This window comes from Lepisma saccharinum, chromosome 1 (assembly GCF_977018435.1).
Source record: "Lepisma saccharinum chromosome 1, izLepSacc3.1, whole genome shotgun sequence".
Taxonomy (NCBI): Eukaryota; Metazoa; Arthropoda; class Insecta; order Zygentoma; family Lepismatidae; genus Lepisma; species Lepisma saccharinum.
The window spans coordinates 66,640,768-66,665,771 of record NC_139229.1 but is presented as its reverse complement, the minus strand read 5'-3'; the positions used below and the strand labels follow the sequence as shown (position 1 = coordinate 66,665,771).

At 37.8% G+C, this 25,004-nt stretch overlaps 1 protein-coding gene across 3 annotated transcripts in view; it reads right to left on the bottom strand.

Moving 5' to 3' along the window:
• LOC145996059 (voltage-dependent calcium channel subunit alpha-2/delta-3-like) overlaps nt 1-25,004 on the bottom strand; it is a 117,281-nt gene that overhangs the window by 39,634 nt on the left and 52,643 nt on the right. For all 3 annotated transcript variants that reach the window (XM_083132280.1, XM_083132289.1, XM_083132299.1), the window contains 4 exons: nt 12,660-12,734; nt 11,141-11,245; nt 8,993-9,064; nt 1,487-1,628 (listed from right to left, as the gene is read on the bottom strand). In XM_083132280.1, the coding sequence (XP_082988406.1) occupies nt 1,487-1,628; nt 8,993-9,064; nt 11,141-11,245; nt 12,660-12,734 (394 nt within the window). The remainder of the gene's footprint in view (nt 1-1,486; nt 1,629-8,992; nt 9,065-11,140; nt 11,246-12,659; nt 12,735-25,004) is intronic.

Here is a 25,004-nt window from a genome sequence, read left to right as displayed (position 1 = left end):
TCAGCTTTTTCGATTAAACTTGGTCAATATCCTTATTCGTTCCTCATTTTGGTCCCGGGTTAAGTGATGGGGTACAATGTGCCCACACACACACAAAGATCTGCAGTCAAAATATGCTGGCAGGTAGTCACAAATAAGGTGGTAGAAATTTCCTCAATTATTTGACGTCCATGACTTCGAACATACTGCTCCACATGCTTAATGTTTTCCTCCATCCTAGCACTCGTAGGTCTACCAGAGCACTCATTATTGGCTACGGATTCTCTTCCATCTTTAAACTGTCAATGCCACTCAAACACTTTGTAGACTGACCACACACTGTCCTTAGCATAATGTAAGTTTCTGACAGCATTTTTCCCAAACAGTGACAAAATTTAATTTTTGTATGCTGTTCTTGAAAATCCATGTGTCTTACTTCGCAGCAGCACCGCAACTAACAATAGCATAATGTGTCTACACTCCCTGCTACCTTGCTGTTCATGGGAGAATCTACTGTGATTACGGAGGGGAGGGATGGTAGAATGCATTTCAGTCATAGTTACTTTCCCTGCATGCTTGTGCTTTCACAGTGCCTGCAATCCCCGAATTCATGGATTTTGCCATGTATAAATGCAGCTTATAGTACATGCTCAAGAAATGCTCAACAAAAATTTTAATAAATATAATAGCTTTGCAAGTATTATTATTACATTTTCTACAAAGATAAGGTGAAATTTGTGGAACTTTTTTATGTCTATTAATTTGCGAATTCTTACTTTCAAGTTACCTTATGAGATAGTTACATAATACTAATTTTGCATGTTCATTTTTATTAATGGAAATTTCTAATACAACTATACCTATCTTTGATAAAATGATTTGAATTGAATTGATAATTCAGTTTGAATTGAACAATCATAAAATGGAAAATACTTCCTCAGGAGATTTTTTTGTTTGTAATTTCAAAAGTATAATATGTTGAAATTTCATTTATAAATACAAATGAGATATCACTTACATCCTTAGACAATTAAAAGAACCCATACACCCACGAGAACACTATAAACTAACATATATTATGATTTATTCCCAAAAATTAAACAATTGCACGTATTGTATGTTTCAATGTCATTATAATTTTAATACTACTTTTAATTATTGTGGAACACCAACTACCTTTATAATTATTTGATAAAGCTTGTCGTATAGTTGTGCAAATGTGAAATATTTCCTTTATCTGGTATTGTACCAGTAATTATGAATGTCAAAGTACTTTTTTATATAGTTTTGCCTTTATTTCATGAAGGCTGTTAGTTTTTTAAATGTGTTGCATTTCATATACGCAAGCTTAATTTCTGAATAAGAAATATTAGATATACAAAACATGTTCAGTAGTTTAATGTAAAAATAGTACTACATATATCTGGACATAAAAACACTGTATTATCAACATATTCTACTAATAGCAAATGATCACAGACAAAATTTCGGTATACTAGTAGCTTACCATTTTCTGTGCTCAAGTCATCATCTTCCGTAACTGCTAATGTATACAAGCCATAATCTTCTGGTAAAGCAATGCCCAAGGTATATGGTGTATTGATGAGGGGTCGGAAGAAATAATGCCTTGTTCCAGTAAATCCACGCCTCTAGAAAGAGTAGTAGTAGTAGAAAAATAAAACTCATCAAACATTTTGATATTATTTAAACATCATGTCAAGATCATTCAAATAAGTTATTAAATTATTCTAACAAATTGCCTATTGAGAAATTTAAAATTAAGACGAGGAGTTTTTCTTTTACTAGAAACTTCATGTATAACATAACAGTCTACAAATTTGTCACTGAAATGTAACGGGAAGTAAAATGTAGATTTCAGTTATTTGTTGTGGGGTATAAACACACAATTGAGAATGATTAGATTACTAACATATTTTACGAGTTTCACCTACACATGTTGTGAATAATAATCTAATATTATAATTATTAGACTGCAACTAAAGTAATTGCGACTATATATGTATTAGCCAGTACTGACACGTTTATTGGTACAAATGCTAATAATTTTACTGAATAGTGCTCATCAGGAACTTGCCTGCACAAAGCTATCATTTTGTTATTAGCTTGATAAATAGAAAAGCTAAAGTCATGTATTATCTGTCCGGAAAGTAAATGCTCGGCGGATGTGGCCAAATCTGGATCTAACGTCTGTATGAGAAATTATTTGCAGCATGTAACAATGCCACTTTGCATTTACAATACATGAGATTTGTCACATTAGATCAGACTGGAGAGAATAAGTTACCACAGAAGTCTAGTTCTGATTTGCTGACCTCAAGTCTATTCCAGGTTGTAAAAAGAAACTAGTGAGACACAGCAGGTATGTTAACGAAGTTTGCAAGATTGCTGACGACTCTTAAGACTAAATTTCAACTTGGTTTGATCGAGTGATAAAGTGGGAAAGTGGTAAAGAGCTGGCTCAGTTGTCTGAAGGTCACAGGTTCAAATCTCTTGTAGAATAGACTTTTTTATTTAGTAGAATTGTTGCTTTTGGACATTTATAAGAGGGAGAATATGAAAACTCTTCTTCTGACAAATCTAATTACTTGTTGATATCACTTGGGATGTGTTTTTCCACATAACTTTTCCAATACTCAGTTATTTCCTACATGAGGCAATAAGGTGAACAGAGAAATATTCGTGGCCCAACTGTAGAGGTTGATTATATTTTTTAAAAAACGAAGTCATGAAAACCCTACATCTCGTTTACAAATTCCTGGGCACTCTGCTACAAATCAACCAAGGATGACGTCATACTGCTGAGAAAACATTCGCGTTGACTGTGTGAATTGTGGTTTCAGGCAGTTCAATCAATCGTTGAACTGTGCATGCTCAGCTCGCAGGCTTCTGTAAGTAAGACTGTTGAATCATACATGACATGGGTTATCCTGTCTGTGACCGAATTCTAAATTCCCTCCTATTCAATATTTAGAGTTAACAAGAAAACATAATGTTTCGTAGTTTCAAAAAACACCAGTTTAATTGTAATATTCTGTTTGAAATATTTTCTATGAATATCAGATAAAATAGTGCAATATGGTTTGAAGACATGAGTACGAGTTTATAAGCAATACAAGGTGTGGCTAGAAAAAAAAATGGACTGTTGCTATAGAATCTTTTATTGGTTATTTTGTACAATACGAACATTATTTCCTTCTAAGTACTCCCCTGCACTATCGATACAGCGCTCCATACAAATCTTACATTGCTGGAAGCAGTGCTGGAAATAATTTTCTGAAACCATGTTCATGGCCTCCGTCGCTTTCTTTTCACAGATTCCATGGTCGTAAATCTGGTTCCTTTCAGTGCTGATTTGACCTTTAGGAAGAAAAAAGAGTGGCATCCGGCGAATAGGGTGGATGTTCTAACACTAGGATCCCATGCTTGGCCAAAAAAGCCTTGACTGACAATGCCGTGCGGACAGGATCATTGTTCTGATGAAGAATCCATGACTTGCTTTTCCACAAATCAGGTCGTCGTCTTCTTACTCACTCACGAAGTGTCGTCAGCACCGTAATTTAATATTGTTGGTTGTTTTGCAATAGCTCGAATACTCAAGAGACGATCTTTTCAAATCAATTCACCGATATCTACAATGTTTGATTCCATTTTTGACGTGCAAGGCCATCCAGGACGCGAGTCGTCCGCGATCACTTCTCGTTCCTCTTTAAATCGTTGAAACCACTCAAACACTTGCGTGCATGATAAACACTCATCTCTGTATACTTCCTTCAACAAACCATAAGTTTCTGTGACAGATTTTTTAATTTTCATAAGAAACTTCACATTGATATGCTGCTCCACTTTCACACTTAGCATTTTTCCGACAGAGCACAGATGTACGGTTCACTTCGTCCACAAGCTACAGCGGAACTGAGCGCTGCGCACCCTGGAAAATCACACAGTCGATAAACAGGATATCACATTATACATTCATGCACTGCTTGACCTTGATGCGCTTGTTGTTTGTCGACAGCAACATCAATCCGTTTTTTTTCTAGCCACACCTCGTAAATCAAGAATGATGGTGTGGTCCAGTCATTACGATACCTGCCCACCACAGAAAGGGTCCCCGGTTCGATTCTCCCTGTACAGCATTTTTATTTAAAACGATAGAATGCAAATTGATGTAAGTCTGTGAAATATTTATTGCGTATTTGACTAGTGTTTGCATGGAATTGATGGAACTATATTTTATGCTTAGTGCATCATTGGTCTACTGTGCTATTAATCTTGCCTCTAAATCCAAACACAGACGGAAGTGTTAATGCTGGATTTGTTAGTAACCCAGTGTCAAGCTGTCATTTCTAAAAGTGACGTTTCTTTCAGTTTGCCATTTATATTCCTTCAGTTTCTATTAAAATAATAAATGATTTATATTGATTCATACTTTGAAAGATTGTGTAGTGTGAGGAGTTGTATGCATGCAGTGAGCGAAGAAGATATTGACTTTGTATCACTACACTCGTCATTCCCTATTCACATACAAACGTTTCTTAAAAATTGAAAGACTATCATCACCCCCCCCCCCCCCCCCTGCTAAACAACCACATTCCTTGCTTACAAAATTACTTGTCTCTCCACTGCAAGGAGGTTTCGATTGTGGATCGACGTGATTGAACCAATGTATGACATCATATAGTCATATATCGTTTCGTGGATGCTACACGTTGAGGCAGAGATCACATTGTAGAGCGATCAAGGAACTAACTTTCTGTGTGTGAATTGTATCCCAAGCAAAACAGGCTTTTCTGTGCATGATTCCTACTGACCTACACTTCCCTTAAATACCTAAACTTGCATTTATTGTCGAATAACATATAAAGTTGTATAATAGTTTTTTTTTGTTTTTTTTTACAGAAGCCTAAGTGGGCAAATGAAATGCTTCGTGAACGTGACATTGTGGTCAAGTCAGGATGATAACTTCCCAACATGTCAATTGTCCTGGGTTCGCCTCTCGTCAAAGGCAATTTTTTTTTTACAGTGCAGTGCCAACTAGTATATTCCTAGGATTGAATTAATTACACATATCGGCACGACTGTTATTTTTTAATAAAAATGTAATGATATTGAACTTCTTACAAACTGTGGAAATGCATGTGAACGATACATACAATTCTTGCTTTGCAAATCACACAAGATCAAGAAGCAGTGGAACGTTAATGTGGAAATTCTTAGCAACCACGTCAAAAATTCCAGCTTTTTTTTAAAAGAAATATATATATATATATATATATATATATATATATATATATATATTGGTTGAGTTATGAAGAGAATTTTAATTTTTAAAACGAAAAGTAGCTAAGAACATATTAGGTTATATGAGTCGACAGAATTAGTCCAGATCTTAACATTATAGTTGTGTTGTAAAATCTGTAGCTGTATATAAGAACCCGACTGAGGGATGGCATGGCATGGGTTCGACTCTGCCTGGGTTCAATAGCTGGGTTCGAGTCTGTCTGGATTCAATAGCTGGGTTCTCGGCCTGTGTATACGGCTGGTGGCAACCCACCATCATGAGCTAATTAGGGACCTACGAGTGAGTAGCGTAACCCGGTCTCGGAAATCTTCTACAATGGCTGGGGGTTCGACGTGCTGACTCCATGTCACCCCAAGAGCAGTTGAAGTTCTCCACACCTCTATGTAGGATTGTGGAAGGGAGACAGGTAGTTGGGAGATAGGCCAAGGCCCTTCGAGGTCTGTCGCACCATGGGTTATTTATTATTTGTTTATTAAAAAGGAAAAATCTAAGGTGCTTTTCAAAATTAGCAGGTGAAATCATGGATTAAAAATGCATGTGGTATGCACTTCCCACATCCCATTATCCCATGTATTCGAGATTCTGTGGACACAGATATTTAAAAAAATCACTGTATAAATGCAGATTCGAACACACACATGTTGGTGCCTCATTGGCAACTAAAAAAAATAAAAAAATCTTTAACCGGGCTCAAACACGCATCCTTCAGATCGTAAAGCTGTAACACTAATAACTCACCTACACCTTTTATTGGTAAGTATTTATTTACTTATCATGTAAGTTTTCGAATTGTTTCACTACTGGCGACGCGAATTTCTTCTCGCTTATTTTCTTTCAGATGTAGTGGTTTTTCCAGACTGATACATTTTTTTTACTTTTTGCCACCCACGGTGATCCTTATGGAATACATTATTGAAACGTAACTCCCAGAAAAGAGAATATATTAGTTTCAAAAAACTTTAAGTGTGAATGGTGTGCTCAGTCACACATTTGACCTTAATATTTTTCATATTTGAAGTTTTGCTTTCAACGCCACCATCAACCGAGCATTTTCTTTCTGGACAGATAGTACACTGTTTTCAGTGGATGTTTTCAAAATGTGTAATCATTTTCTAAGGCAAAAGCATTGGAGTTCTCTGATTATTTGTATTTTTTAATATGCCACAATTCAGGTTGTGAACTAAATTATTTATCATTTTTGTTTATCAGTGCAGGAAATTTAAACTGTGTTTAGTACAACCTGTCACGTTTCCCTTGCTTTCCAATCATTAGAATTTTGGAAGAAACCACGTGGTGTTGCTACTGTAGACCAAAAGAAACCCACACTGGGAGATATCGAAGCCAGGCTGCACATAAGATACACGGGAATGCAAAATATCAAACACCACACTTACAAAACAAGCTTCTCTCAGGTAAAAACAAAACATGTGGTAGTTAGACTACACTGTGGCAACAGCATCTGCGCAAGCACTTCTCTTCTGGCCTCCATTTGTCCCTCGCTGCCTAGCAGACTACTTTTCCTCGTTTCTCATTGGCAGTGAAACTGTCGAGCAATCGCTAGCATGGGAAACATAATATGTTGTACCAAACATAGTTTATAAATCAGTACTATGATAAAATGATTGCCTTGGTATAGCTTCTATTGTTACTGTGTAGGTATATATTTTTCTAGTTTATTAATATTTTTCTACAGGGTGGCTCAATAAGTCACTTAACACCCCCAGTACAAGGCCACTGCGACATGGAACGTGAGAATGGCGATGACCAATCGTTGCCTGGCCAAGGGGGAACCACATTGACGTCACCCTAATGGTCGGCAGCCATCTTGATGTCCGCCACTTGAAATCAACATCAGAAATTTAAATGGGAAGGGGAGGGGATCGTGCGACATATCAACATGGGCTAGAATTTCACCAGGAAAACAACTGTGACATTTGTTTTCGCCTAACTTTAATTGTTGCAGAGTTAACAATATCACAAAGTTATAACACATGCTCAATATGACGTCCCTCTTTCGCAACAGACACGTGTAATCGTCTCTCCCATGACCTTACCACATTCTGAAGAACCTCAGGAGTTATTGCAGTACAGGCATCCACAATCCACAATGCGTGTGCGCAAATGGGCCAGATCCCTGATTTTCGTAGCATACACCATGGCTTTTAAAAAGTCCAATGGTGTCAGGTCAGGTGAGCATGCAGGCCATTCCACAGTCCCTCGGCGACCAATATAGTGGTGAGGGAATTGTTGATCCAGGTACTGACAGACTATCATCCCATAGTGCGGTGGAGCACCATCTTGCTGGAACCATTCAGGATAGCTCCCATCCTTGGACAGTAAGGATGGTAAGATCTGCTCCCGTAGCAGAAGCAAGTAGCCCTCTGCATTTAAGTTTCCCTCAATGAAAAATGGACCAACAAGTCGGGAACCCCAAGTACCACACCACACCATTAGCTTCCCGCCTCCTGTCACCTTGCTGGGATCTGTCCAATGTGGATTTTCGGGTGACCAGTACCGCAGATTTTGCTTATTCACCTCCCCCGACACATAAAAATTAGCCTCATCACTGAACAGAATCTTGCTACCGACGGCAGGGTCACGTTGCAGTTGTGCTATAGACCACTCACAAAACTGCAAACGCCTGTCTGGATTGCCCTCACTAAGGTGCTGCTGCAGCTGTATCTTATATGGATGCTAGTGGTGGTTACGTACAATCCTTTGAATTGAACCCCTGCTGACACTGCTTTCCAGTGCCAGTCTCCATGTGCTATGGGTTGGGGATTTTGCAAATGATGCCAACACCGCTACAGCAGTACCCTCATCCGTGACTGTTTTCGGACATCCATGTCGCGGCTTGTAGTCCACAGATCCAGTATCTTCAAACTTTGCCAGCAACTGGCTGACGGCCACATGTGACTTGCAGGATTGCGGTTACTGAAGTCTGCGGCAATGTCACGCGTACTTCTCTCCCCTGACATCAATATGATGGCAACCCGTTCCTCACGTGTTTGTGGCATTTTCATTCAGATCAGTGAAAAAGGAAATGTGCTACTCTTGACATGATCAATTCACATCATCACTCTTTTAAACTTTTATGTAAAGACAAAACACAATGGTAATTCCCATGTCAACCAATACTACAAGATATGTACATACCGGTAAGTCAATATCCTGACATTTTCAGTGATTGGTCTAAACAATAAATACCACATAATCACATACTAACGATAATTTGAACAATAAACATTTAAGCAAAAAGGAAAGGACGTGTCACTCTCCCATGTGGGAATCGCCCTTAAATTTAAAGTTAGGTGAAAACAAATGCACAGTTGTTTTCCTGGTGAAATTCTAGCTCATTTTGATATGTCGCATGACCCCCTTTCCATTTAAATTTCTGAAGTTGATTTCAAGATGGCGGACATCAAGATGGCTGCCGACCATGCGGGTGACGGAAATGTTGTTCCGCCTTGGCCAGGCAACGATTGGTCATCGCCATTTTCATGTTCCATGCCATAGTGGCCTTGTACTGGGGGTGTTAAGTGACTTATTGAGCCACCCGGTACAATACTGGTATCATTCTTTACCACTCCTTTGTGGGTGACTATTGCATTTGTATATATATTTGCAGATATGTATATACAGCAACACATTGTAACATTAAAGCTAATGAACATGCTCACACACACTTACCATGTCATCATAGTGATACTTAACATCCAGTGTATTAGCCCCACCATACTGATTAACCATATCTTCCCTCAACTGAAAGAAAAAGTCACTGTTATTCATGCACTTAATCCTTTCATTAGTAAAAAACATTCTTTTTTTACTTGTTTGATGTAAGATACTTTCTATTTTCATAATTCAGTCAGATAAAACAGTTTTATAGTACACAAGACAGGTTAGGACATGCAACTATTGTGTGGTCAATTAGGCCACATTTTAGCCATAATTTAAGTTACCTATCAGCACTCTTAAAACATTGATTGATTGATTTAGTTTATTTTACTTTGCTTTTTTTGCCACTTTTGGCTAATTTGCGAAGATGGGGATGAGTGATGATATGATGAAATTGAAAATGGACATTCACAAACACCCATGCCCAGGCTCGGATTCAAACCCGGTTCCCTAGCGTCGTAGCACAAGGTGCTAACCACTCCACCACGGGGGCTGGCTGAACTCTTAAAAAAGAATAAGATAAAGAAACTGTACTTATGATTTTACCAGATCAAGCATTATCCATATCCCTCTCAACTTCCCTTAATTATGTGGATCGAATAATCTGAAACTTTACTGCGAATTCCATAAAAAGTATATTTTGCAAGTATTTTTTATTATTTAATTACAATAAATAATGTTGGAATTATGACATTGCTCTTTTCTCACTGAATAGGCTGAAATGAATAAAAGTTTGTTTTTCCTTAAACAGGCAATTAGAACATACGTGAAGGAACTTGCTTATGGTGTGCATTCCATTTTAAATGCTTTGCTTAATTTTAATGTATTGCTAAGGAGTGTGCAGAATAGAATTTTTTCATTAGGGTAGGATCGGGGATTTATCCAGAATTTTCCAACTGGGGGAGGGGTGTAAGGTAGGGAGCGTAAATGTAAATTTAGAGTGAAAATGGGTCTTTGTGAAAAATTTTAAACACATATTTAGAAAATTTGGCAGGTGTTAGCAGTGTGTTGGGGGTGTGTGGATAAACCACTGGGACGGATCAAGATGGAATATACAATAATACACATGTTCAGGACAGAAAACTGTTTAGGATGTCCAAGTACTGTGAAAATATTGATTTCTACACATTATTTTTACTTCAAGTGATTATTTTAACATTTTTGGAACAAAAACTGTCATTTCCAATAAATTCCCAACACAGAAACCTTTGAGAATTAAAATGAAGCACGTTTAAGTCTTGGTCCTGAACGTTAGAAAACGATCCCCCAAATTAAGTATCAGGACGTTCTGACCGGCTAGCATGGCAGATTAAATTTTCTGTTTCTAACTTAAAATACAAGTCCCCCCTGGATGACACAATAGCTTTACCATTTACCCTAAGCATGTCAGTATGACCTGCTCTTTCTTAGGTCTTATGGTATGAAAATTGATGAAAATATTTATTACCTCACACACAAAAATTGAATAAGTGCTTCATTTCTTTTCTAACCTAATAAGTATTTCTGTCTGACTAAAAATATGAACAATCCATAGATTCCAGTTAAAGTGGCAAAGTGCTTCATGTTGTAAATAATACTGTAGGAGATGGCTGACAGTTTTCAACCTTACATTCACAGTTATATCAGTGCAGGAAGAGAGATAAATTGTGAGACCTCTTTTGTACTGAACTCAACAACAATAGCTGTTTTTTGAGGCAGTAATGAGCATTTTTTTTCCAAGGACCAAGTTTTTCTCATCTGTCAGAGTCAATACTAGGTCAGGGGTGGAAGGAATTTATTTAGATGCAGATATTGGCTGGCAGTGCTTGAAATTTTGACATTTTACCGAAATACTGAAAATTCAAAAGAACTTAGTCACACCTGATGTTATACAGACTGATTAGCTAGATACTAACTGTCTTTTTGTACCGGTAGTACTGTTCTATCACTACCAACATTAGGGAATCTTGCATATTCACATGGTTGGTGTAATACTATAGGAAAATGGTTGGTTAGCAGTGGTTAATTTCTCAACAAATTCCCATACATTGTCTCTTTGATCTCTTCAAAAGATATGGATGAAGTACAAAGAAAAGGAACCAAGAATTTGAACTGACAAAAGTAGCTTTTGAATCACCTTGCTGGACATTCATAAACACACAATACTTCAGAGAAACCTACCTTAACAAGTGCTGGATCTATATCCCTTGGTTCTCTGTCATCATCAACCAGCTCCACTTCTGTGAGATCAACGCTGTTGAAATTTGGTTTCAGTGTACCTTCGAACTATTACAGAAAACAAAATAATAGACATGATAATATGATTTGATAGAAGTTTTTGTCTTGTTATATAATTTAAACAAAAGGTATTTAAATTTTCTGCAAAAGTTAACTGATAGCATAATAATAATACATAAATATTATATATATATATGTATGTGTGTGTGTGTGTGTGTGTGTGTGTATGTATGTATATAATACTTACAATATATTCTAGAGATCGGCTGGTATTAATTTTCTACCAACACCATTAATCAATATTCTACCGATCAAGTATACATGTAAAATTGCAAATACAGGGTGAGCCAAAAGTCAGGAACCATAGCACTAATGGATTAATTGTACATCAGTGGCTGGATGACCAGTTTCTGGGGAGGTGGATGGTTCGGCGAGGCCCGTTGAGTGGCCCATGAGCGACCTCACACCAATGGATTTCTACCTATGGGGTTACCTGATGGCAATGGTTTATTCCTCCCAGATTCGCGACCTACACTATCTGCAAGGGAGGATAACGGAATGTGCTGCGCAAATACTGCCTGCCAGAAATCTCAGTGTCCTGTAGAACTGTGAACATCATCTGAACATGTGCCTTGCTGAAGAGGGTAAACATATTGAGCATATCATAGACAATATAGGCTGAAGTGAATAACGCTATGGTTCCTGACTTTTGACTCACCCTGTATTTCCTAAAGAACATGAAAAGTTCGTTCACCTCCTTAATTAATGTATGCTACCAAGTGAATGCAATAGGTTTTTGCCTTAGAGAAGGAAACTATATATTTAGACATTTACTTTACAAAACTAGGGCATATGAATTATACTTTTAAATTTTAAAAAAAATAGTAATAAAATGACAGAAAGTTGCACTAAGTTACAGGCTATTTATGAAATATTACCAACAATTTTACTGATAAAATAGTACACTTAAATTACCATGCCTATAGAGTACTTATTAATCTCTCCATTCCCTAATAAATATGAATCATTATTATTAAAATACATATTTGTAATGAATATATAGCACAATAACAAATCTTCAATATAACAGATACTACCTCAATTTTTTTGTAACGAAGTATTATCTCCTTGAAAGAGAGGGAAAAAGCTAGTAAAACAACAAAGAGAGCAGATGGAGAAGCACTAGATATTTTGCTTTATGGCTTTATACCTTTTAATCAGCATGTAAGTTTTTACATACTTTTTCTCCATTACTTGAAGAAGATAGGAGATGGTTGTTGGCAATTTGAGGAAATAATTTTTGTAACAGGTCTGTTTCATTGGGGGTTTGTTATCATGTTGATGGTACAAAGCATCAAATATATAGCGTTTTACAATATTTTGCTAGTAGTATCTTGCATTCAAGGAGTGAAATTGCATATCATTAAGACTAAAAAAAATATGTACAGTATCGTTTACTTACCACAGGTCTTAAATCAGGATGGATGAGCAAATAACCATTGTTTGTCACAATAAATGCGTAACCATTTGCCCCAAGCTGAAATTACAAGAATTAGTGATCATTGTCTTACAAAGTATAGTACTTTGTTTTGCATATGACACAAATTGTCCAATCTCTGCAACTTTTCTTTTTATTAAGGCAATTTTCATATTTAACAAATAACATGTTTTGCTATTCATTCTTTTTACCTACATTTCTGTTATATTGTGTATAAGTATATTTTAAGGGGTGTAAGGGGTTATACTTCCACATAGGACACCCAATTGTCAACCTCACTTCCAAGTAGTACACCCTGGACTGCATTTTGCAGACTAACGAGGCTCTGGCGTCTGTGCTTTTGTCCATATATGTGCTGAGTGCCCCTTTACAGCCTCAGCTTTTATCCGAAGTCAGAATGTTTTAATATTTTAGTAAAGGATGTTACAGTTAATTTAGGTAAGATAAGGGGCTGGACCCCGTATATCACGGCTGGTGCAAAATAGCCTTTAAGTGCTGATGCACCCAAAAATTCAAATTCAAAGTATATTTTAAATCAAACCAGAAAACTGTGAAATGATATACTGTGGAACTTCTTTGGTGATATATCAAAGCTTAGTTCATTGACTGATCAATTTACAGTCTTGACACTCAAGGTCCTGGGCTCAAGTTCACCTAAGACGTGAATGTTCCATTGTGTTTGTTGTTTTATCTTTTTATCATTCATCCTCATCCCCACAATTATCCTAAAGAGGTAGTAACCATTGTTAAATAACTAAAATACAGACAACTAAACCCCACGGTTCAAAAGGTCTTTCAGGATCAAGGCTTGCCAGACAGTTTTGTCATTGGTTGACACATAGCAGTGGTGTAGCAGCCGCCCCCGCAACCCCCACAATGCAGGGGGCCCCAAGGTGTAGGGGCCATTCAATGTTCTCTCTCTGTGCTCCTGAAATGTTATATACTCACAGAAATTCAACAGACAGTATCTCTTATATACAGGGTTACTGGTAATTAGATGTATTCCCTGAAAGGGGTTAAAGTAGAGACAATTTTCATTAAATTTGACCGTATGATACCCCGTCCGAAAATTAGTAGTTTTCGAGATAGTCGAATTTCAATTGTTTTTTTAAAAAAATGACAATTTTCCACATAAAAAGATGAATTGAGAAAAAACTGCTCATTGTATGGAACTTATTTCAGCGTTTTCTGATAGCTAACAAATAAGTGATTCGTTGAAAAAAAAAGTTTTTTCCCAAATAACAATCACATGTAAGTAACGGGTGGGTCTAAACTTACAAGTGATGATAAAAAATTGCACTCTTAGTTTACTTGGCAATGTATTAATAACAAAAATGGTATGACACGAAGCGTACAAATTACTTAAATTACTTCCTTGATTCATCAGCTATCCAACAAGGTACAAATGTTGCTGACATTCACATTTGTGTACAAGAAATAATACTTCATTCATCTTCATGTGAATGGAATCAATGAACAATACAATTAAAGAACATTATATGTCTTTCTCAAAGTGGGCACCTTCGTTACGAATGCGGGCACGCAGGTTTTTACGGACATTTGGTCTCTTAACTCGTGATGTGATGGTGTCCTTGATGTGTTGACCAGCTGTAAAAATCCTATCCTTGAGCTCTTCTTGCGAGTTTACCGGTGTCTTGTCATGTGGCTCCAAATGTAAAAGTCGTAAGGCTGCAAATCGGGGGATCGAGCCTGCCAGGGAATCGAGCCGCCTCGACCAATCCATTTCTTTGGGTAATTTTCATCCAGCCACAGTCGCACGCCCAGGCAGAAGTATGGATGGGCGTAATCAACAATCATTTGATCGAGCCATTTTTCCTGCCCCAAATCTTAAAAGGCATCACTTATGAACATTTCTTGCGGAACGGGATGGCAATGTTGTTGGAGGATGTGCCTCTAGCTACAAGACGTGACATGATTTATCAGCATGATGACTGCCCAGCTCGATCCACCGATCGATTTGAAGCCTTGCGACTTTTACATTTGGAGCCACATGACAAGACACCGGTAAACTCGCAAGAAGAGCCTAGGGAGAGGATCTTTACAGCTGGTCAACACATCAAGGACACCATCACATCACGAGTTAAGAGACCAAATGTCCATAAAAACCTGCATGCCTGCATTCGTAACGGAGGTGCCCACTTTGAGCAAGGCATGTAATGTTCTTTAATTGTATTGTTCATTGATTCCATTCACATGAAGATGAATGAAGTATTATTTCTTGTACACAAATGTGAATGTTAGCAACATTTGTACCTTGTTGGATAGCAGATGACACAAGGAAGTAATTTAAGTAATTTGTACGCTTCGTGTCATACCATTTTTGTTATTAATACGTTGCCAAGTAAACTAAGAGTGCAATTTTTTATCATCACTTGTAAGTTTAGACCCACCCGTTACTTACATGTGATTGTTATTTGGGAAAATCTTTTTTTCAACGAACCACTTATTTGTTTGCTATCAGAAAACGCTGAAATAAGTTCCATACAATGAGCAGTTTTTTCTCAATTCATCTTTTTATGTGGAAAATTGTCATTTTTTAAAAAACAATTGAAATTCGATTATCTCGAAAACTACTAATTTTCAGACGGGGTATCACATGGTCAAATTTATTGCAAATTGTCTTTACTTTAACCCCTTTCAGGGAATACATCTAATTACCAGTCGCCCTGTATATAAAAAATTGATATACGAAACATAAATCTGGTTCCCAGTAACGTATCATATGACGTCTGCGATAATAAGCAGCGTATTGTCCCAGCCAAAGGAGCCCAGGCAACTTGACATGTAGGCCCCTCCGAAATGCAGAATTAACTTACTTGCTCCCAGATGACCATGGATAGGAAAATACGCTACACAGTTTAGTGTAGTGTGTGAATTTCTACAGTTATGAATCCAGTAGATAGAAAGATTCAGTTGCTCAACCAGTCGATGCTTTATTGCTATACAATAAACAATCAAACTTGATAATTCATGATCTTTTATCACTAAAATTAGTTACACGTGATATTTAAAATGTAACTTCCCACTAAATATTTGCCAGGGGGGCCCAAGCCTTTTCATATTGAAATAAGAGATGATATAAATTTACAACATTGTCCACACTTGTTACCTTTTACTCCAAAGGGGCCCCAAAACTCAGTAGGACGTGGAGTGCAGGGGCAATTATCCCCTTACCCTAAGGGCCAGTACCTCCTCTTCTGTCGCACAGGGTGTATGAGTTAAATGTCACCATTATTTTGGAGGATTTTGTGAAGTTCATTTTTCTTACATATTGAAATTTTTTGCTCATTTCTGTCGAACCAGTTCTGCTCTTCCAATATGTTACGATTCTGCGATCTACAGTATTCAATGTGAAAATTCCTAGCTGCGAATTTGCTTGTTCGAGTTTGTGATCAACTTGAAGACAATGCAGTAGGTGGAGGATAATGCTTATGCAAATTATCCTAGCTGTGGGGGAATGCTTTATGAAATCTTTCTTAGGTGGGGGAAAGCATAAGCATCTCCATTTGTCCCTCCCTCCCACATGCACACTTTGAGCACTGATGATCTATTAATAAAACGTTCTTGTTTCATGAGAAAGTATTTAAGAAATATATGCTCAGTGGTCTATCGAAAAGAAATGGCATCGTTTAAATTAAAATTAAACACCGTGTCCATGTGGAAACACCTTTTTTGGGGCCCAGTTATTCCAATCGGTGAAAATTTTTCAGTGAATAATAGTACCATCGCCACTTTATTAGCTATGTCTGAAAATTGGAGTCCGCTGCTATTTCTTCGTAGCAGATTGCAATTGACCTTGTGATGTTGGGTCACAACTGACAATCTAGAGGTCCAGTTCAACCCCCAAAACTGAAATGATAAGTTTGCTTGAGTATATTACTCACTATTAGTATTTGGAGGCTAATGTGAGCAATGCTTATATCGAATCTTGGCCTGGGGCAGCCAGGGAATGGTTTGGAGTTGAAGGCGCATCCACTTCCAAATCCCAAAGAGGAGTGTTTACTATCCTTTAAACAATTCCCCCAAACAGTATTTTTTAATTGAATTGTTGTTTTAAATTTTTATGCATAGATGGGATAATCGGAACTAGACCTTCAATTTAAATAGGAATCCGAACCACTATGTGCCTCCATCGGCTTTCGAATCTGGGACCCCTTGGTTACAAGGCAATGACTTTACCAATACGCCACCGGGGAAGCCTAGTATATTTTTGAATATCTGTGCAATATATCTAACCTGATATATTTTTTAAATGTTTCAAGCAGAAAATACAAAGGATCACGAACAAATTATTTAGCTTCTCTTCGAAAAGAGAATCCTGGCTTTCAAGTAAGAGGAAGTATTTCCAATTTCTTCTTCCAGTTATTCTCAGACATTCAGACTATCCTGATTTAGTTTCAAGAAGCTACTAATCTGCTAATCTGATATATTTGTATCAGTCGATAACACAAAATGGGAAGGAAGAATACGAGGTGTGGCTAGAAAAAAACCGGACTGTTGCTGCAAAATCTTTTATTGGTAATTTTGTACAATATGAACATTTTCCCCTTCAAAGAACTCCCCTGAACTATCAATACACCGCTCCATACGAATCTTCCATTTCTGGAAGCAGTGCTGGAAATCATTTTCTGAAACCATGTTCATGACTTCCGTCGCTTTTGTTTTCACAGGTTCTACGGTCGTAAATCTAGTATTTTTCAGTGCTGATATGAGCTTTGGGAATAAAAAAAGTCACGCGGAGTGATACCCGGCGAATAAGGTGGGTGTTCTAACACTGGGATCCCATGCTTGGCCATAAAAGCCTTGACTGACAATGCCGTATGGACAGGAGCATTGTCCTGATGAAGAATCCATGACTTGCTTTTCCACAAATCAGGTCGACGTCTTCTTACTCGCTCACGAAGGGTCGTCAGCACTGTAATGTAATAATGTTGGTTGTTTTGCAATATCTCGAATACTCAAGCGACGATCTTTTCGAATCAATTCACCGACATTTGCAATGTTTCATTCCGTTTTCGACGTGCAAGGCTGTCCAGGACGCGGGTCGTCCGCAATCACTTCTCGTCCCTCTTTAAACCTTTGAAACCACTCGAACACTTGCGTGCGTGATAAACACTCATCTCCGTATACTTCGTTCAACAAAGCATAAGTTTCTGTGGCGGATTTTCCGAGTTTCATAAGAAACTTCACATTGATACGCTGTTCCACTTTCACACTTAACATTTTTCCGACGGAGCACAGATGTACGGTTCACTTCGTCGACAAGCTACAGTGTAACTGAGCGCCGCGCACCCTGGGAAATCACACAGTCGATAGACAGGATATCACGTTATACACTCATGCACCGCTTGACCTTGACACGCTTGCCATTTGTCAACAGCAACATCAATCCGGTTTTTTTCTAGCCACACCTCGTATTTGGGTAAATGTGAATTTCTTTTACAGGTGGAGGTGGGGGAAGAGGGGTGATTAGCTGACTATTGTACATGCATCCCACTCTGGCATCATCTCAATACACACACACACTCTATATATATATATATATATATATATATATATATATATATATATATATTATTGCTAAGGGGGGCCCCAATATTTTGCTTGGGGGCCCCAGAGAACTGCGCTACACCGCTGACACATAGTTAGTACATCAGATGTCACCTTTGCCATTGTCTGGCTTTTCTACACCAGAGTTCACATCTTATTTGCTAGTAGTTACCACAATGATTAATGAAGATGTAGGGTGACCATACGTACCATTTTGACCGGGGCAGTCCTGTTTCGGAGACGTGTCCCGGTTGTCCCATCGATATTTAAAAAATCGTCAATATGTTCTGTTTTATAAAAGTCTCCTACAATTTAGCTTGAAAATCAAATCAAAATTTGAGATATTTCATGGCAAACAAAAATGACAATGGAATTTTAGAACTAGCATCATGGCAACACTGTTTCAAGTACTTCATCACTATCAAAATGCTGCAAGTCATCAAGAAGATTCAAGGAGACAGCAGTTAACTGTTTAAGTTAACTCGCGTTGCAGATATTATTATTTATGTGGGTTCCTCTATTTTTAGAGCAGTGTACATGTAGTTTCAATGGGGTCTGCAACAAAAATTTTAATTCCTGCATCTTGACCAAATAAATTGGTGAATCCAATTTCTAGTTCAGAAGACGAAACAAAGCTGTTCAATCAGTGGTTATTTGCAAGTGAAATTGTAACACAACTCCAAATAACTGGAAAGAAAATAAGGTTTATTTGTAGGATAAATGGGTAGACTTTAAGTGAATCACATAAAGTATTACATAATCTATACAAAATTTGTACAAAATAGTCTTTCTTACGTGAGTGAGTATAGAATTTCGAAATTATGTTTTGGGGTTCGACTGACCCCTTCTTCAGGTTCTTTTTCTTCTAGGCACAAATTATTTTAAGCTGCGTCAAGAGTGTTAAAAGGATTAGGTTAAAAGGTTTGGTTGAAAAACACTTGTTAAAAACAGGTCACCATTCATTTAAAACCCCCACTTAAAAATCTTGCTATAAGGTGTTCCCCATTCTCCGTAAAACCTAATTTGTCTGGGATCCTATTAAATTGACTAAACACATTCTCTTGTTCTGCTTGCTCTGACGGTCTATTCCTGACCGAGAAGTTATGAAGGTTAATTCCCCTTCTACGCTGTTCACCCTTCCCCTACTTGCGTCACCAATCCAACTCAAACTTTCGTTCTACCTCAACCGCACGGACCACTTCCGGAGTGACATAGAATCCTATCTTATGATCCTCTTTCTTTGTTCTATTCCATTTTTTAAAAAAAAATCACCCATCCTTCCTTCAAATTTCCATCATCTCGGTTCAATTTTTTATTTCTCCCCATGCAGATATTCGCAGCCTCGTAAACGTTTCGATTCAATTTGTTGCCTTCTTTTCTAATGACCTCTTTCTTTACGATCTTATGTCCGCTTATGGTTCTATGTTCAGACAATCCGGTTTTGGGTACTCCCTCCCTAATGTCGTCTTTGTGTTCCCCCCATCTTATATGCATACTTCTTCCTGTTTGTCCTATATACTCCTTATCACATTCATAACTAATCCTGTATGCGCCTTTGGCTTCTTCAGGATTTCCATTCCCTTTTCTTCCCCTTTTGTATTCGGTAAAATATTTCTCCATATTCCGTGGAGCCTTCATCCCATACTCTCTTACTGTTTTCTCAATTTTTTCGGATAACCCTATAACCCTATAAAATATAAATAAAATCCCTACAAACCTAACATTCTTCGTATTTATTTCTTCTTCTCCCTCCCCTTTTGTTTTTCCTTCTTATCTTTATTTATCTCTCAGGTGATGATTTTCTGCACGTTCCTTTCTATGTGTTTCATTTCATGGATCTTAAATCCATTTTTCCTCCCTACCTCCATTATCCATTAAAGAAGTTGAGGTATACGTTCCTTTTAACCCTCCCTGGGTGTTCCGATTCTTTATTGATGTACAAATCCCCGGCCATCACGTAAATATGTTAAAGTATTACGTCCTTGAAAGGTCCCGATTTTGGATCAAAATATTATGGGGGATGCTCAGGCATGATCAGCACCACACTCCAACCAGGGTTGCCTGCAAGTACCCATGTATTAGAGACTGGGAGAAGCCCAGAGCTGCTCCATGTAAGAGCATTGCTAGAAAAATTCTCACCTGAAGTTGCACACCCTGGGAGTTGAACCTGGGTCTCCTGTATAGCAGTCATGCAGGGCCGGTGCCAGAAATTTTCGACCGGGTGGGCAGAAGCTCCTTATTGATAGATTAGGGTGGGCAGTATAAATGTAAGACCATATATAGTATATACGTATGTGTATATAAGACGTATGTATCACCTCTCTATTACACTACCGATTTTCCTCTTACTTCTTTTCCCTTTCCTTGTTTTCCTCTTTATTCTTTTCTAATCTATTTTCGCATCTTGTTCCATTTCCTTTCGCTTTGTCTCTGAAGGACACAATTATTTCAAGGAAGTGTTTACCCATGCGCAGCCATACCCCAGCCATACATTCTAATCACATTCTTTCATGCATGTTTTAATACGGTGAAATAAATGTGAATTAGGTTTAAGGTTGTGTTGCAAATACAAGGCACATACTTGATTTTATGTATTCGGCGACAATGATAGAAAGTGCGACGGTAGATAATCGTGAAGTTTCTCGTAATTTAAATGCATGTTCCTGAGCATAGTATTTTCATCGTATGCGTTTTTCACTGAAAGAGTTTTCTTACTCCTTAGGGGTCACTTTTCTTAGCTTACAAGGTTTGTACAACTGAGAAATCTATCTGAATGTTTGTAGTAGCGACGATTGGGTGCCAACAATGTTTGAGGGGCAAGGACAATATACTTTTTCTTGGTAGAAAAGGCTTAGCATAAAGAGGCCATAGTTCCGTGGCAAAAAGTGGCAAAATGTGGTGGGGGAACTGCATCCCCCACTTCCCGCTCCTCCTAATTGCCGCCATTGAATGTTTGGATTAAAATGAACGTCTTATTGGGAATGATTTAAAACACACACGGAAATCAAATTCTTTGTTCATTGTCCATGAAGTATTCCTAGGCTAATGAAAGGCTATTTTGACAGAATATCACTCACAAACAAGTAAGATCGAAAAATCTGTTCAGAATTGAAGAGATTATTAGCTAAGTTGCTATTCATTTTCTGAACTGTCATGTTACTAATGCGGGAGAAGCAATACACGTATGGTTTGTTACATGAACATATTTTTTGAGGTAACAAAATGATTTAGGACACAAGGAATTCATCGAAGTTGATCACCGTGCCAGTAATAATTCATCTATTTTTCATAATGATTTGGGTTGCATGGCGTGACCATTTCGAACACACTAGAATGTCAACCTCTATCCTGTGCAGCACACCCTGGAAACTTGATTCTTTCAGGCAACGAGTCCCTGGCGCTTGGAACCACTGTCAAAGTAATAATTTATGAGGGTTTGTATTTTGAGTGTCAGCTTGTGTTTGTTTTCGCCCCTTCGTAACTTTAAATCTAATCACCACTGAACCTTATCGTCGTCATTATCAAAATTACCAGAAAAATGACTTTAACCTTTAAACAGCCAATGGGTCATATATGACCCATAGAAAGTATAGGCGAAAACAGCCAATGGGTCATATATGACTCATGGTGCCCATTACAACATTCGCGTGCTTTTAGGACCTTCATACTTGTATGTGAGGTTGTAAACGCTGACAGATGTTGAGATAAGACATTGAAATGTCATATGGAAGAAAACAAACCCCCTCCCCCTTTCTCTAATATGCAAATTAGCTATTTTTAGCCAAAATGCAAATTGTACATATTGTGTCATATTTCAGCCTGTATGAGAACTAGGGACTTGAAACAAGTTCCACTTTGTTGCAAGAGGTCTACTCTTTGAAAACAATGCAAAAGTTTGCGCCCTTTTCCCAAAATAATTTGAGAAGAGGGGGCGAACGACAGATTTTTTCATTGAAATTTGGGGACTTGGCCCCTCCCAACCCCGTTTTTCTCACTTGGGCTTTCTGAATTGTACACGGTCGCGTGCTCTGATGTTTTTGCTTTCAAACAAAAGTTATCCGAAGTAGATTGCTCAAATAGTCTCCGAGATATACTAATTTATTCTCTAATATGGAAATTAGCCATTTTTGCCAAAATGCAGGATTGTACATATTGCATCATATTTCAGCCTGTATGACTAGAGACTTGAAAGAAGTTAAGTTCCCTTTGTTGCAGAAAGTCTATTCTTTGAAAACAATGCAAAAGTTTGCGCCCATTTTCCAAAATAACGGGAGAAGAGGGAGCGAACAGCAGTTTTTTTTCATTGAAATTTGGGGACTTGGCCCCTCCCAACCCCGTTTTTCTCACTTGGGCTTTCTGAATTGTGTACGGTCGCGTGCTCCGATGATTTTGTTTTCAAACAAAAGTTATCCGAAGTAGATTGCTCAAATAGTCTCAGAGATATAACGTTTTTCTGAAATAAGTGTAAAAATTTAAAAATCGAGTGCAAAGGCTGCGGCGAGAGAGGGGTTACTTTCGAAAACCAGCTCGGTTGTTTAAAGGTTAAATATAACAAATCAACCACAACTTACTCTTCCAAAAATGGAGTTGCATTAGTTCATACCTCTTAGAAAGTTGAGATGGTAGTTTCAATTGCACAGCGTTTCATTAGTGGATCAAGGCAGCTAATTCCGTGAACAATGATGTTGTTTTCCGAAAGTCTCAAATATTTGTCTCAGGCAATCACCCTCCTAAAATGGACGTATCTTCTGTGGTGATAAGATGCCACGTTTGGTGTGAGTTCTTGCTGTATATTTTCCCCCAAAGGCATAACGCTGTCTCATTATAATGAAGAGGTTCTGTGTTCGACTCCCCCTCCTCTGGTGGAAGCACAATGCACACTGGTTCCACGTTAAACTGTAGGTTTAGTCCCGATTAGCCTTTCTGAGCATAAAAGTGGATTTAAAAACAAACTAATAAAATCGTCTTCTGGATACTTCGTGACATACCTTTTTTCTTTACTTCAGCTGCATCTACAGATTCTGTTGACATTTTCGGCTGATTCATATGGCAAAATTTATGTGTGGGACGAGGATTTCTAAATAGGATAAGTCACTCATTAGCAATTGAATAATTCTGTAGCTTTTTCCATACATAACTCGTTTATTAAAATTTATTCACTGCAGTATTGTAGTGATTATTGTGAATCCTTCTTATTAGTAGAATGAATATAAAGTTTATATTTCGCATACCATATTGATATTTGAAGATAACAAGTATATAAAAATTGTAATGAAATAAAAAAATAGACAAAAAAAAGTAAAGTGCTCCCCTGTGCATAGCACCACGCCATGAAGGCATATAGGGGGTGTGGGTGTAACGCCCCACACTTTCTTGATCCGGTCGTGAGTGGGGGTGATGTGATCAGCATCATGCCCCTGACCGCCTTTACCCCCCAGGGTTTTTCCCAGGTACCCATGTTATTCGACGCTGGGTGGGCGCCGGGGCCGCTTCCATCATTAGAAAAGTTCCCGGATTTGTACCGGCCAGGGATCGAACCCGGGACCTCTAGCATGGTAGTCAGATGCGTTACCGACTGAGCCAACGGACACTTCTGGAATTTTAATGCCGAGCTAATTAAAAAGTCAAAATAATGTATTATGTTGCTGGAGGAAGTAACGCTAAGATGATGATTTTATTTGTTTATTTAGAGATTATTTTAACCATACCCAGGCCGGGATTTATATAAATATGTGGAGGCCCGGAGCTGCATTTCTCAAGTTCAATCTAAATTCTGATCCAATCTTGATCATACCCTGCATAATTTTGAGCCTCCTAAGCTACTAACTGCTTTTATTCATGGAAGTATTCATTTGATCCCAGTTTTTGTTTCAATAGCTCTAGTATTTACTTTCACTTTCTAATGACAAAATTGGCTTTTTATGGGTTGATAATATGTGAATATTTCAAGCATAGATAATATTTACAAGTAAAATATACATGTTATGAACACCAGAATACAGTTATTTATCGAATTATTCATATATCTCCAAGTATATGTACTTATTGAATTTGATTGGGTGGGCACAGAAACTTTTGGGTGGGCGCTTGCCCACCCGTGCCCACCCCTGGCGCCGTCCCTGCAGTCATGAGTCAGGATCTATTGATTGGACCCCCATAGCAGAAAAAAATTATAGATTCAATAAAAAAATAGATATCTCATGATTAAATTTTAAAAGAATTCCCATTACAAGTTCTGATTTTAAAGAAAGCTTTAAATTATTAGAGGTAAAATACAGTTTTTACTTAAGTGTGGCTTAAGAGGTTGTTCTTTCTAAAACTGACATTTCGGGTCCGTTGCCAGATCCTTCTTCTGGGTGCTCCAGTAAAATCACATTAAAAAGGTAATCGAGTAAAAAGGGGGGGGAGGCTAAAAAGATAAAACATCACCTGATTAAAAACAAACTGCTTCATAGTCGTCAGTTTCTCGTGTTAACAACACATGTTACTGTCCACCGCCTGCAGCACTGGCTTTGCTCTGCATACACATATACTTCCTGTTAGCATTTCTCTTATGACGTGTTTCTTGATTAGGTCACTTCATTTTTCCTCGATATCACCATTGTATCTATTCATTCTTTGTGTTCGTTTTTTGAAAATTGTTCGGGTTTCGAGTACTTTCCTTTCCAGTTCCTTTTCTTGTACAGAAATTATATTGCACTTGCTAATACGCTCGCTCAGGACAGTCCTGAGTTACTT